General features: G+C 44.6%; 1 protein-coding gene across 6 annotated transcripts in view; it reads right to left on the bottom strand.

The window, feature by feature from the left end:
• Positions 1 to 8,603, bottom strand: part of Gtf2a1l (general transcription factor IIA subunit 1 like) — a 38,863-nt gene extending 30,260 nt beyond the window's left edge. The window contains exons 1-3 of one of the 6 annotated variants that reach the window (XM_005077285.3): positions 8,483 to 8,603; positions 6,211 to 6,312; positions 5,941 to 6,058 (exon numbers count right to left, since the gene is read on the bottom strand). In XM_005077285.3, the coding sequence (XP_005077342.2) occupies positions 5,941 to 6,058; positions 6,211 to 6,312; positions 8,483 to 8,503 (241 nt within the window). In that variant the 5' untranslated portion in view covers positions 8,504 to 8,603. Of the gene's footprint in view, positions 1 to 5,940; positions 6,059 to 6,210; positions 6,313 to 8,470 lie in introns of those variants that run through there. The other 5 variants (XM_021231327.2, XM_021231328.2, XM_040737880.1 and 2 more) reach the window with 5 other exon arrangements.
• Positions 8,604 to 13,237: the final 4,634 nt, after the last annotated feature.

The following is a 13,237-nucleotide window of genomic DNA, read 5'->3' as shown; positions in this document are numbered from 1 at the left end:
AGGTCACTCTATGACACACAGTGTGTGATTTGAATAAGGGTGGCTCCGAAGGCTCCTACATTTGAATTCTTGGTCCCCGGTTGTGAACTGTCTGGAACTATTGGTGTGTCTCTGGGGTGGGTTTTGAGGCTTCAAGATTGTTCAAGCCATTTTCAGTGGATCTCTTTTCTTGCCTTGTGGTTTGGCTCCAGATGTTCCTTCACTTCACCATAAGGACTCTAACCCTCTGAAACAGTAAGCCAAATTAAACGCTTCTTTTTCTTCAGTTGCCTTGGTCGTGGAGTTTTTATCACAGCAATGGAAAAGTAAGTTACACAGTGAGAGCCTGTCAAAGAAAGAAGGAAGAAAGGAGGGGAAGAGTGGAAGTTAGAAGGGAGAAAGAGAGGGAGACAGAGGAAGACAGATGAATAGGCCTGAGCCCTAATACTCCCAGTTAGGCTGCCATCACAAAAGTTTGGACTACACAAGAATAAGTGGGACTTGTGTTACTCAGACTTTGTCACTAGGACAGATATCTAGGAGAAACAAGATGGATCGATGAGGTTCACCCTTCCAGTCCAGTGTGTTAAAGCTAGAAGTGATGGCGGAGAGGACACGGTGGAATAGAAATGCTCACATCATCACAACCAGGAAGCCTGCATGAGAGCCACCTCCTCCTTACTCTTCTATCCTCCTTGGGGCCCTGGCCTCCAGGTGGGATGCTGTGCACACTCAGGATGGACGGTCTCCACCAGGTAATCATGTCTGAGGATGCCACATCTCAAGCATGCTCTCTCCATGCAGTCAACCTGAGACATAAGATTAACCATGACAGGGCTACATCTGATTAAAGAACTTCTGCACGGCAAAAATAATCCACCAACAAAAGAGCAACAAGCAGCTGAGAAAATATCTCCAAGCCACATATCAGATAAACGGTGAAGATCTAAAATATGTAAGGAATTCAGTAGTAGAAGAAAACAAATAACTTGGTTTTAAACTGAGAAAATTATCTGGACAGATGTTTTCCAGGAAGACATAAAAATGGACATCTGAAGAGGTGCTTGGCACCACTGTTCATCAGAGAAACACCAATTAAAAGGCCCAAAAGGTGGAGTGTAGGGCAGTGGTGGTGGTCTGCCTACCACACACAAGGCCTGGATTTTATCACCAGCATGCACGCACGCATGCACGCACACACACGCACACGCACAGGCACACACACACACACACACACACATTAAATAAAGAGCTCTTTTATTTTAAAAGAAAACATGCCAAGATAAAGACTAAAATGGGGGTTACCAGATGCAGGGGAACAAGACCAGAGACTTGGTCAGTGTCTGAAGTCCAGAGGAAAATGTGCAACACGAAGATTGTTCTTATCATTGCATTATTTTTGAGGGGTTTGCTAGCAGTGTAGATTTGAGATTTTTGCCACACTTTTTAAAAAATGGCTAACTTGAAGATGTTGAGCACACTGATTTATGTAAACCACAGCAACACTCTCTATATATCATAACATAACTGCTGCCCGGTTTAAATAAACAGAGTAAGTTTAAGTTCAAAATAGGTTGGAATGGAACCAGATGCAGAGATTCCCCAACCAAGCACCAGGCCGAGCTCCAGGAATCCCACTGAATAGAGAATGTATGAGTAAGGGTGGCCAAGATCATGATGGAGAAATCTACAAACAACTGAACCAAGTTTGTGGAAAATCATGAATTCTAGATCGACGGCTATGGAGACTCCATGGGACTGAACTAGGCCCTCCGTATGTGGGAGACAGTGGTGAAGCTTGGACTTCCTGAGGGGACCCTGGCAGTAGGATCAGGATCTAACCCTGATACCTGAGCTAGCTTGTTGGAGCCCATTCCCTATGGTGGAATGCTATGCTCAGCCTTAATGCATGGGAGAGGGCCCATTGTGTCAGACTTTGTTGACTCCCCATGGGAGCCCTTACTCATGAGGAGGAGTGGACTTGGGGTGGACTAGGGGGAGGCGAGGTGGGAGGGAGAACTGAGACTGGAATGTAAAATGAAACTAAAAATAAATAATTAATTAATTTGAAAAACACAGGTATGGGGGCCAGGGAGGAGGCGCAACAGACAAAGGCGCTTCCTATGCCGGTCTGGAAACGGAGCTTGATGACCAGACCCCACGTGAGGGTGCATGGAAAGAGCGGAGTCCACAAAGTTGTTCTCAGACCTCCACGCACTCTGCCCGCGCACACACACAACGACGACTCCGCACTGGCCAGGCTTCCGTGTGGACCTGCGGACTGCCCCACCCTGCACAGCAGGCCCTCATCCACTGAGCCGCCTCCCCAGCCAAAATCCATATTTTAAAAAGCTCTTCGGCGTCTCCCATTATTAAGGATGTAAAGAAACCCTCTGGCGAAAAAAAAAAGTTGAAAACTGATAGCACAGGCTATTCTTAAGAAGTGAAACACAGCCAAATATATATATATATGTACATACAAAGGGAAAACAAGCAAGCTTTAAAAACAGATGACAGACGTAAATGACTTACACAATTGTGGATTTTGTTTGAGCTCGTTATCAAAAGAGATAAAAAAGATTGTAGCACTTTAAGTTATTTTAATCAGGCTTTTTAAAGCCTACCATGAGAAGAAGATACAATTAAGAAGTACTTCAATTTTATGAGGCTATTTATTTTGAGACTCTTATTGAAGGGTACCTAGAAATGGAGACAGATAAGGACAGGGTCTGTGGCATGCTTTTCTTCTTCAGCCTCTTCAATGTAAATTTCAAGGAGGAGAATAAGAAAAACTGTCTTATTTTAAATGTAATTATTTCTATTATTCTAACTTCTGAGACAGAATAAAAAAGAAAAAGAAAAGAAAAATGAGGTGCTGAGTGAAAACTATCTAGACCCAGGCTTTGTCAGGCTACTTTGTGATTTAAATCACTGGTAATGTTACCATCTTCTGGGCAAAATGGAGTATTGCAATTTTGAATGACAAGAAAAATGAGACGTTTTTAACCGTGCTTTTGATAAAAGACATTCAAATATTTCCCTCCTCCTTATGCATCTCACCCTCTCACCAACCTCAGGTAAAAAGAACCTTTAGGGTTGTGTGACTGAGACACCGGAGTCTACTTTACCGTGCACAGCAGCTCAAGCCTGTAATGCCAGCTCTCATACCAGGGCAGAGAATAACTGAGATCCAGGCCAGCCTGGGTGACAACGATGAGTTCAAGCCTAGGTTCCTGCCTCAAGGAACTATTTTCTAAAATAGTTTAGAAAAGTGCTAGATGGAGTGATAGTAAAGGGAATGTCCTGATAAAATAGTTGATATGAAATCAAAGCCCAGTTAAAGAAACAATCGTATGTATGCGCATATGTGTATGTGTGTATGTATATGTATTGTATGTGTGTATATCTGTATGTATATGTGTGTGTGGTGTATGCATATATGTATGTGGTATGTGTGTAGTATATACATGTGCATATGGTATATGCACATATGTATAGCAGTACATGTGTGTATATGTAATGTATGCACGCATGTGTATGGTGGATGTGTAGTATATATATGCATGTGTTGACATATGCACGCGTGGTATATGCATGTGTGGTTGGTGTTTTGTGTGGCAGCACATATATGTATGTGGTATGTGTGCAGAATATGCATATATGTGCATATACTTGCACAGGCTATCGGAGAACACCCAGTGTCCTGCTCTATTCCTCTTCCTCATGCCTTTTGAGACAGTCTCTCACTGAATGTGCAGCTAGGCTGGAAGCCAGCAAGCCACAATAATCCTTCTCTCTCCACCCCTCCCATCCCTGGGGTTAACGCACGCTTGCAAGGCCACACATGGGTCTTTACATGGGTCCTGGGACCAAAATTCAGGTCTCATGCCTGCCCAGCAAGTGCCCTTGCCACTAAGCCATCCCCCCAGTCCTCCTATAACTAACCCTCCCAAAGCAATAGCACATTTTACAGAGAAGTAAGATAGAATTCGTGCTTGGTAATTCAACATGCATTTGCTAACTTATTTCTGTCTTGACTCAACTATTTTTGAGTGGAAGGAGTGAAGCAGGATAGGAAGACTGAGAGCATCAAATGGGAAGGGATCCCTCACCCCAGAGTCCAGCTGAAGCCTCTTTCCAGCTGAGAACCAATAACCCAGCACAGAAGCTGGAGAGATGGCTCACAGCCTAAAAGCACTGGCTGCTCTTCCAGAGGACCCAGGTTCCGATTCCAGCACCCACGTGGCAGCTCGCAGCTGTTTGCAACTCCAGGTCCAGAAGACCTGATGCCCTCTCTGGCCTCCACTGGCACCACACACATGACATATGTGGTGCACCGACATGCATGTAGACCAAACACCCACGCACAGAAAACAAAAATAATTAAAAAAAAAACACTGGGGAAAGGGCTACGGTCACCATGTAGGTAGCCAAATGCCCCTGAAAGATCCCAAGTAGGCCGAGGAGATGGGTGGAAAAGACTAGGCACAGGAATGGAAGAAATGTGAAGCCAACAGCAAAGGCAGCAAGGAAGGATGTTGGCCATGGAATGAATCAAGGAATCTGTCCAATAGTAAGCTGTACCTAGATGAGGTGACCTCATTCCCTCCTGTTTTCACACCTGGGGGCCTCGCCATCACATCGTTTGCTACCTATTGCTAGAATGAAGTGCTGTCTTGGAGCCTACGGAACATTGTAATACAGTTGGTAAAAATAAATAAATAAAAATCATAAAGTAAATCCAGTCTCAGATCCTGCTAGCACTGACTGTTCTTTGCTTTGTTCTGAATTCTATGTCACCTTGAATTAAACTCATTTAAAAGGATATGTCTGTATATACATATATACACACATGCATGTACACACACACATATATACACACATGTATACACACATATACACATATGTATACACACACATATATACACATGTATACACACACACCTAGTCTTTTAATGAACCCCAACTCTGCTTCTCTGCTTCAAACTGCCTCACTCTGAAATTATTCTCTGCATGAAACCAAGGATCCCACTCTACCTGTGTTGAGGTCCCTAACCAAGGTCCTCAGCCCCTGTGGATGGAGATGCAGTCTTGTCTCTGTTCCTATTGCCACTAACTGAAGCATTCTTTCTTTTTCACTGTGGCTGGCATGGTTTTCACGAGAATTTCCCCAAGCATAAAAAGAATAATCTACTTATTAAAGACAATCTAAATACCACCCTTCTTACAAACACAATTCCACTAAACTTCAACTAAAACCAGTAAGATTCTGTTTGTATGTACATGCCCAGACATAAGTACTCAAGCAGCCTATGGCTCATAGGACTCAGAAGGAAATGGAATGAAGAAAGGCCAGAGAGATTAGTATCCATTTGATCTTTTATTAGTCTTGACCCATTTAAATTGACCCACATAAATCTCGGTCAAATTTTTCCTTAAGAGCAAAGGTCTAGATTTAGAATAAAATAAAATGCATATAGTTAATCTCTTGCTACTACTTTATATAGTCAGAACTACAAGGTAGCCTGAGTTGTCCCCATATTCTTTTCACTCTGGTTTGCTTCCAATGCAATAACAGATTTGTAACGTGCACAGAAGGGAAGGAAGTGGCGGGGAGGGGAGGGGAAGGGAGGGGAGGAAGCAAACACAAGCATTCAAGCACCTACCTTTCCCACTGTTACTTCAGCAATGATGGTGGGATCACTCCCTCACAATACCCAGTTGACTTCTCGGAAATAACAGTGGATGCTGTAAACTTACAAACTATATCACTTGTTTCTCTAGAGTAAGGGATTATTAAAGCTAGTTTTAATAGCAGGAGCTTTTGAAATAAGCACATATACCATGTCCATCTGATTAAACCATCTCCACCTTAAGAACATTAATTATCCTGACTAAAAACAGTACCAAATAGGAATGTGTTCTGAAAACATACAAAGCCTTTGGCTAATTCTCTCCCACCTGTTGACTGCAGTGTTGGTAAGCCATGCGGCAGCTGAAGGGTCAACAGAGGCGAGTGGACACTATTTCTGAAGAAGTCCTCTGTTGCTTTAGACTGTAAAACTTTGGTTTCCCAGAGCTGAAAGGGAAAAAATGCCGTTTTATTTTTGTTGATAGTATTTTTGAAGAACACTAGTATTACGCTGTTGTGTTTTCTTAAGTGCCTATGCACTAGCACAACTGAAAGGTGAGTAGTTCTGAAGACAGTACAGGAGAGACGTGAACACGAACCTTCTTCAGGTCTTTTAACACCTGCTCTTCAATGCCTTCCTCGGCAAACAGGTCCCGCACACCTTCAATTACATCTTCAATTACAGATCGGTAGAGTTTGGGCTACATGAAAGCAATTGTTAGAGGTTTTGAGTCTCAAATTAGAATGGACTTGCCTTAAAGGACTTGCAGATGGGGCTGGAAAGATGGCTCCGTTGGTAGAGAGCGCTTGCTGCTCTTGAGGAGGTCCTGGGTTTGATTCCCAGCACCCACCGCAGTCGGTTCACAACTGCCTGTAACTCCAGCTTCAGGGGAACCTACCACTTCTTCTAGTCTCCCAGGACTGTATTCGTGTGCACACACACTCCATGCAGATGCACACACATATACACATAACTAAAATGAAGTAATTAAAAGCATGCTCTCCCATCACAGTTGCTAAGAACACCCTGTTCCTGGCATGGTTTTGGCTCTTTATAAATTGTATTCGTCGCCTGTCATCCTTGGAAGCACTACCTACAACGTTGAATCACAAAACTACACCACACCTGGCGGGGATCTCACAAATGTATGGGTGTTAAACACACCTTCCTGTTCCTTATTTGAAAGGGAAATTGGAGGCAGCTGGGAATAAGCCCTCTTCCTGTCTACCCTTTTCTCAATGTAGCTGCTAGTAGTGAACCACCATGGATGTAAATGAACTTGAATCCTTAAAATTGGGCCAGTCAGAGCCCGCCCTGCTTCCAAATTAGACGTGGAGAGAGGGCTGTTGTAACCGTGGTCAAGCACAACCGCACCCCTGCATCCCTGTGACGGTCACCAATAAGTGCATGATGAAACCGAAGGTGCCAAAACCATGCCATGAAACAAAATCAGGCAATCTACCCGGAGTAACCTATTATACCAGCAGCACAAGAAGCACATGAAATATACTCCGCCCTTCCGGTCTATATATAAAAGGTGCTCCGCCTAGTCCTCCTATGCAAACAATACTGATCCAGGCAAAAGCAACAGGTAGCACATAGTAAAACAAGAACTCCAGTTGCTCTTATCCCAAATGAAAACTGAGGCATCCGTGGACTGCTTTTTCATGCTTTCCACAAAAATACTCTCACTCCAGCAACAGCGCACTTTGAACTAATCCTTCCAAAGATCCTCGGTAAGTCTATGAATAGGCCAATCAGGAACATCTAAATGTTAGTCACAGGCATGCCCATTAAGACTAAGTGCTCCCAAATGAGTTGCTTCTTCTAAAACAGTCTACCCTGATAAAGGCTTCTAAGGATGCTTGGGTTTTAATCCCAGTGAAATGATCATACTCTAAGAGCTGGAGGAAAAACCTCCTAGGGCCGAAAACATCTTTTAAGACCTACCCTCGAAGTATAATAGCAGCAGTCCAAAAGAAGCCAATAAAATACAATTTTCCAAAAGCAAAATAAGTATTGAGCATGGTCTCTCTTGTAGGACTACTGTTAAGCTTTATATTGCTTTCTCTGTGTTATCTTTATTAAAACTATATATAGTCTGGACCTCAATCTTACCTGCGTCTCTCGTCTCTAAAAGAAAACATACTCCTGTTGGCAGTCAGAGTCAGGTAAACTAGCATACACCCTTCTCACTTGGTAAAGCATCATAAAGTGAACCTTTCATGATGCATACATACACACTGGAATTTTACAGACACAAGCCTATCCTGGCTGGTCTTTCAGGAAATGGGCAACGGTATTGTTTTTGCCTTTAACTTTGGTTTTCACCTTGAAGAAAGATCTAGCAAGGACTGTTTTGCCAATAAACTCTCAGCTCATGTGGGGTTTAGATACCCTTGTGGCAGTGTTAAAGGGTTTTGCATTTAAGCATTAAGATGTTAAAAGGCAAGGAAAGGCGAGATCAAGATCATAGGGCAACTATCTGCCTCATCACCTACCATTCCAGGTTAGGGAGTAACAAAGGGTGAACTAGAGTTCAGGCTGGAGTTTGCAGCGAGAGGAGGAGGTAGAAGGAACCCAAATCGGAACCTAGCCTGGGGTTGCTTCACACGACCACGTTAAGAAATAAGTAAAAAGCAAGCAAGCGTGGAGGAAATCACCCCGACTGAGGATGCTACACACTTCCTACGCGTCCTAACCTAGGTATTCTCAATTGGAGTGGGAACCACAACTTTTTTCCAGGGGGACCAGAGCCCACGTGACTGTCTTCAGCCTCCTCAAACCCATGGTGAGACTGGGTGCCTATCAAAGTCTGTGATTGCCATGGAGGGCTAAAGGGTGTCGGCAAAGCCTACCCGCCTCCTTACCACCAGGTTGACGAAGGCCATGCCAGCGGCTGGGTGCCCGACCGTTTGCGCCTGTGTGGCAGAGAGCCGCCAGGCTCGCTTTTAAACCGTGACTCTCGTTGCTGTGCAACCGCGAGGTCGCTGGGGGGGCGGAGCTGAGTAGGGCGGGACAAGAAAGAAGGTTCATGATTGGAGGGATGGAGTTTGGGCGTGGCATGGGTGTGGGAAGGCACATAACCAGCTTTAGCGGACTTAGTGGGCCTGTGCAGGGGTGGGTGGGGCAGCTTCATCTTTGAAGGATGTAGGGAGAAGAAAGAAGGCAGATGAGTCTTTTCTGCTTTTACCAGTTTGTCACGCATTTCTAAACCTCACTCAAAGCTGCACTCCACGCTGCTATACAAAAGTGTGACAAGAGCCAAACTCTTCTATAACTAGCTGTTGAAGTGTGGGCAAAAGCAGCAGCAACTTTCACCTGGGAACCTGTTAAAAATGCAAATAGGAGTCATAAAGACGCTTGCTGCCAAGCCTGACCCATGTGCTAGAAAAAAAAATGGGACTCTAGAAGCTTGTCCACTGGTGCGCAGGCGCACAAACGCAATCCATGCATCAATCTACGTAAAAGGACTAATACAAACGACTAAGGAGCCATAAAGGCAAACATCTCTCTTGAATCAGAGACTGGCCATCAGGGACCCGGCATACAGTGACTTCAAAATGTTCTCCAGACGACTCTGGGGGGGGGGCGTTAAAATAAGACCCGCTGTCCTAAGACACACTCAACATTGGGGTCCGCATGAAAATTACCTGAAGAGCTTTTTCTTTTCAAAGGTTTGCCGGAGTCTCCCTGATAGCACAGGCTTTTAAAATGCAACGACGATGGAGAAGTACAGTTCAAACCAGACCAGTTAATCCCCAGAGCCAGCATGGCTCCTTTGCTCTACAGGCAGAAGTCTCCATCTTTGTCCTGTAATTACATGTAATTACAATCTCTCCTGCCCACCCCTCCTGTCTCCTCTCCTCTCTGCTCTCTCCCTTCCCCATCTCTCTGTCTCTGTCTCTCTGTGTTTCTCTCTCTCTCTCTCTCTCTCTCTCTCTCTCTCTCTCTCTCTGTCTCTCTCTCTCTCTCTCTCTCTCTCTCTCTCTCTCTCTCTCTCTCTCTCTCTCTCTCTCTCTCTCTCTCTCTCTCTCTCTCTCTGGCTGAGTGCGGAAAGATTTAACTAGCTAAAGCTGAAGATGGGTTTAAGCATACAAAACCCCACTAGTTCAACAAGGAAAGAGCCCATCTACTTCCTCCACCCTGCCTTCTAACAGCCTTTTTGATCTGAAGATAGATCTCCAACTAACAAGAGGTTATGTGATGATTTTAAAATCCTATTAGGGTTTCGAGTCGTCTGCTTGCGTATTTGGGAGTTTAAGTGCAGTGGAACTGTGCGCTTGCCCGCTCTGAAATGGCTTGCCTGGGCCAGGTGTAAGTTTCTAGCAGCTGATTTATTTGGTGTCATTTAGAAGACTTTTCCTAAATTGAAAACTACTGGGAATTTATTTTACAAAAAGCCATTAAGTATGTGTGGTGATTTTTAATGGTTACGTCTCTATGTGGCAATTTACTACCAGGAATATTCAAAGTGACTTACCTTTCACCCAGAATAGAAAAGCTAAAAGCAAGCATTGATTCCTTCTGATATTATAAAATCCAATTAAATTATTCAAGCTGGGAAATAAGAAAGCTGAAAGGTCTCTTGTTTTCCATCTTTCTCCTTTCAAGGTTTTAAAATTTTAATCCTAGATGCATAGAATGGGCAACAATCTAACATTCTGTGACAGCATACCCTTTCTTTGTACTTCATTATACCTTTCTCAAAGCTATAGAGTAGACCGTGTGTGCTTTTAAATTTAAATTTAGATGCTGGTACCCATAGAAAGTGTGGCGACAACTGAACTGTTACTGCCTAGTGTACTTGACACACTTTCTATGGAAGAGCCTTGCATTCTTCCCAGATAACCAATGGCGACCTTTAAAGGAAGGGTGTTTGAACCCAAGATGTAGGCTGTTATACCATAGATAGGAAATGTCTCCAAAATACAGGTGTTAATGCTTGCTAGCCAAAGCCACAGTGTGCTGCCCAGATGTGGCTTCCGGGGATCGATTGGGTCACTTTTGTCTCTACTCAGACCAAAACACATGACAGAGGCAGCTGAAGCTAAGAAGACTTACTATTTTACTTAGGAGCTCAAAGAACTCTGTCCATCCAGGCAAAACAGTCCAGTTTGTTGCTGGAGTTGTTGCTGGCAACCCTAACAAGCTGGGCACCATCATCACCCATCCTCAATAGACTGATTAAAGTCTATTAAAGTGACAAATACCAGTGACAAGCCCAGAAAGGAGACTTATTCGATGTGATCACACTGGGGTGAGGGACTCATAAAGTGACTGTGACTCCAGTGTCCAATTCAGTGTCTTGATGTGGGTTTTAGTTTCAAACAGAACAAAAGCTACCTGTAACTCAGTGCCTGTCAATCAGCTGTGGTCCTGCCCATGGCCGACCATCATGGTCTCCACTCCAGTCTCCCCTGTGAGGTGATCTGTCAAGCTGGCAGCACTTGTGAAATCTCTTTTCCAGAGACAAATTCTTTCTGCCATCAAAGTCCCAACCTTTCCCTTGCCCGGCATGAGCCTCCTGGGGAATTTGAATTGGGATCCCTTGTCTCTCTCAGTAATCAACTGAGGGGAGGGACATAATTATGTCTCCTGAGATGATCTTAGCAGGTTAGAGAAAGAGGGAGTGTCACCCTCTGTTGCTGTCCCCTTCATCCTCGCCTATTCTGGCTGGACTCCCAGCTGTGGCACGGTGTTCTGAGTAGTCCTTCTGCTTCAGTTAACCCTCTTTTAAAATGCTCATAGGACATGCCCATTGGTGTTCTCCGTCAGTCTTCTAGGCTGAATGAAAAAAATAAAAAATAAATTTAAAAAAAAGGAAGGACGTGACTGCAGCTAGGTTAGGTGGAGGAGAAGGTTTATTGTAGATAAAAGGAAGAGCATAGCCAGAGACCAGGACATCTGGGAGAGTTCACAGTGAACATGACTCCAAGCCATTTGAGAAGGGAGAGAGGAGAGAGGGGGAACCAGGTGCAGCAGCCAGTAGGCCCAAAAGAGAGTACGAGAAAGTACCAGGTAACCAAAATGGTTGGATGATACAGGAGAGGCCAGCTGGGTGAGGGCAACCCAGCCCCTGGGCTAGAAAAGTTTAGGGTAGGGGTTGGGGTATGCTGTAATAGGCAGGGGCTGAGAGATGCTGTGAATCTGGCAGCTGGGTCCACTTTGATATTTTAAATAGGCACCTCAGTTAGCCATTTGCCCCTGGCTTGATACCTAAGATCCCAGCCAGCCTTTCTATTGATAATAAAGGAGAAGTGGTGATGTAATCTTTTCTATGACTACTTCCTGTTGATATGGGGGTGTCTTTGTTGGGGACCCAAGAAAGCTGGAATGCTGGCCAAAGCCAGGAAGAGCAGGCTGCTTCACTCGCTGTCCAGGATCTGAGGGACCATCTGGAGCTAGGGAAGCGCAGACCACATTTGAGCAGTTCATGAGGCTGGACCACATGGGGCTCGCCGCTTCGGAGCAGAGGCTCAGGTTTGTTGGAGATTCTGTCAGAAGCATGTGGGGATGGTGGCTTTGGAGCAGTTTGCAGTCTTTGGTTGACTGCAAGTCTGCTGGAACAGTTATACATAAGGGACAGGAGGTAAAGTTAAGGAGTTTAGGGGAAAATTTTTGTCTTGGGTGTACATTTGAGATTTTCAGGTCCATGGTCCTGGTATTTGGGGGAGGGGAGTTCCAAGACCAGAGAGAGGGGGAGAGATCCCACCCTCAGGAATAGGCTTCAGATGAGGAAACAGGCTTTTGGTTGACAGGAGTACTTATCTGGAGTCTGTATGACCTGTGAGACATGGATCCAAGTTGACATCCCGAAGCTTACAAGAATTTTTTTTAAGTTCACAAAAAGAGATAAAAGTTTTAGCTGTATTAGGATTACCACTGTTTGTCACCTGTCCTGGAATCCACTATGACTCACACCTCTGAGTTACTGTAAAAGGGGGGGGACCCAAAAATGATTCTGGGTTAAAAGCATCTGTGAGTGTGTCCTCTTGCAGTGTCTGGTACAAGACAAACTGTCTGTCTGTCATTCTTAGCTGGAGAACCAGGAGCTCTAGGACGGTGAGGCATGGTTTTTACATCTGAGGAGAAGGCAACTGAGGCCTTGGAGGAGGAGCTGGCATACTCAATGCTGCCAAAGCTACCGTTAGTCAGTCAATATCATCAGAGATCTGACAAGGATTAGATGATAGCAGGAGGAAAAATCTAAATGGCCTCCATAGCAATTAAAATGACAAAGACGTACGCACTATCTACACAGTTGCCCTGGGCTCCCTTGATCTCCATGACATTGTTGGGAGCAGTGGTTGGCCTTTCGCTGGCACACAGGACAACCCAAAAGTGTTCACAGTTTTGGCAGAGCCATGGCAGCAGGTGAGGCATGGGACAACTTTGTGCAGTGGTTAGTGTTGCCATAATTCAGGTGGCGTCACTGTGCCCAATCTATCTTGTTTGGAGAACACAGGGTCCCCACCAGGAGCGTTCTGCCCATTGTGGGAAGCTTTTTCATTAAATGTTTTAAGTGCTGTGTTCAGCAGATCTTGGAAGAGCTTGAGGGCCATCTATTAAGTATACCTGAGTTGAGGTGTGATCTTGAAAATACATTAACTCGTATGTCTTGA

This window comes from Mesocricetus auratus, unplaced genomic scaffold (genome assembly GCF_017639785.1).
Source record: "Mesocricetus auratus isolate SY011 unplaced genomic scaffold, BCM_Maur_2.0 Super-Scaffold_100676, whole genome shotgun sequence".
Lineage (NCBI taxonomy): Eukaryota > Metazoa > Chordata > Mammalia > Rodentia > Cricetidae > Mesocricetus > Mesocricetus auratus.
The sequence above is the reverse complement of the archived record's forward strand: the minus strand, read 5'-3'. Positions and strand labels throughout refer to the sequence as shown.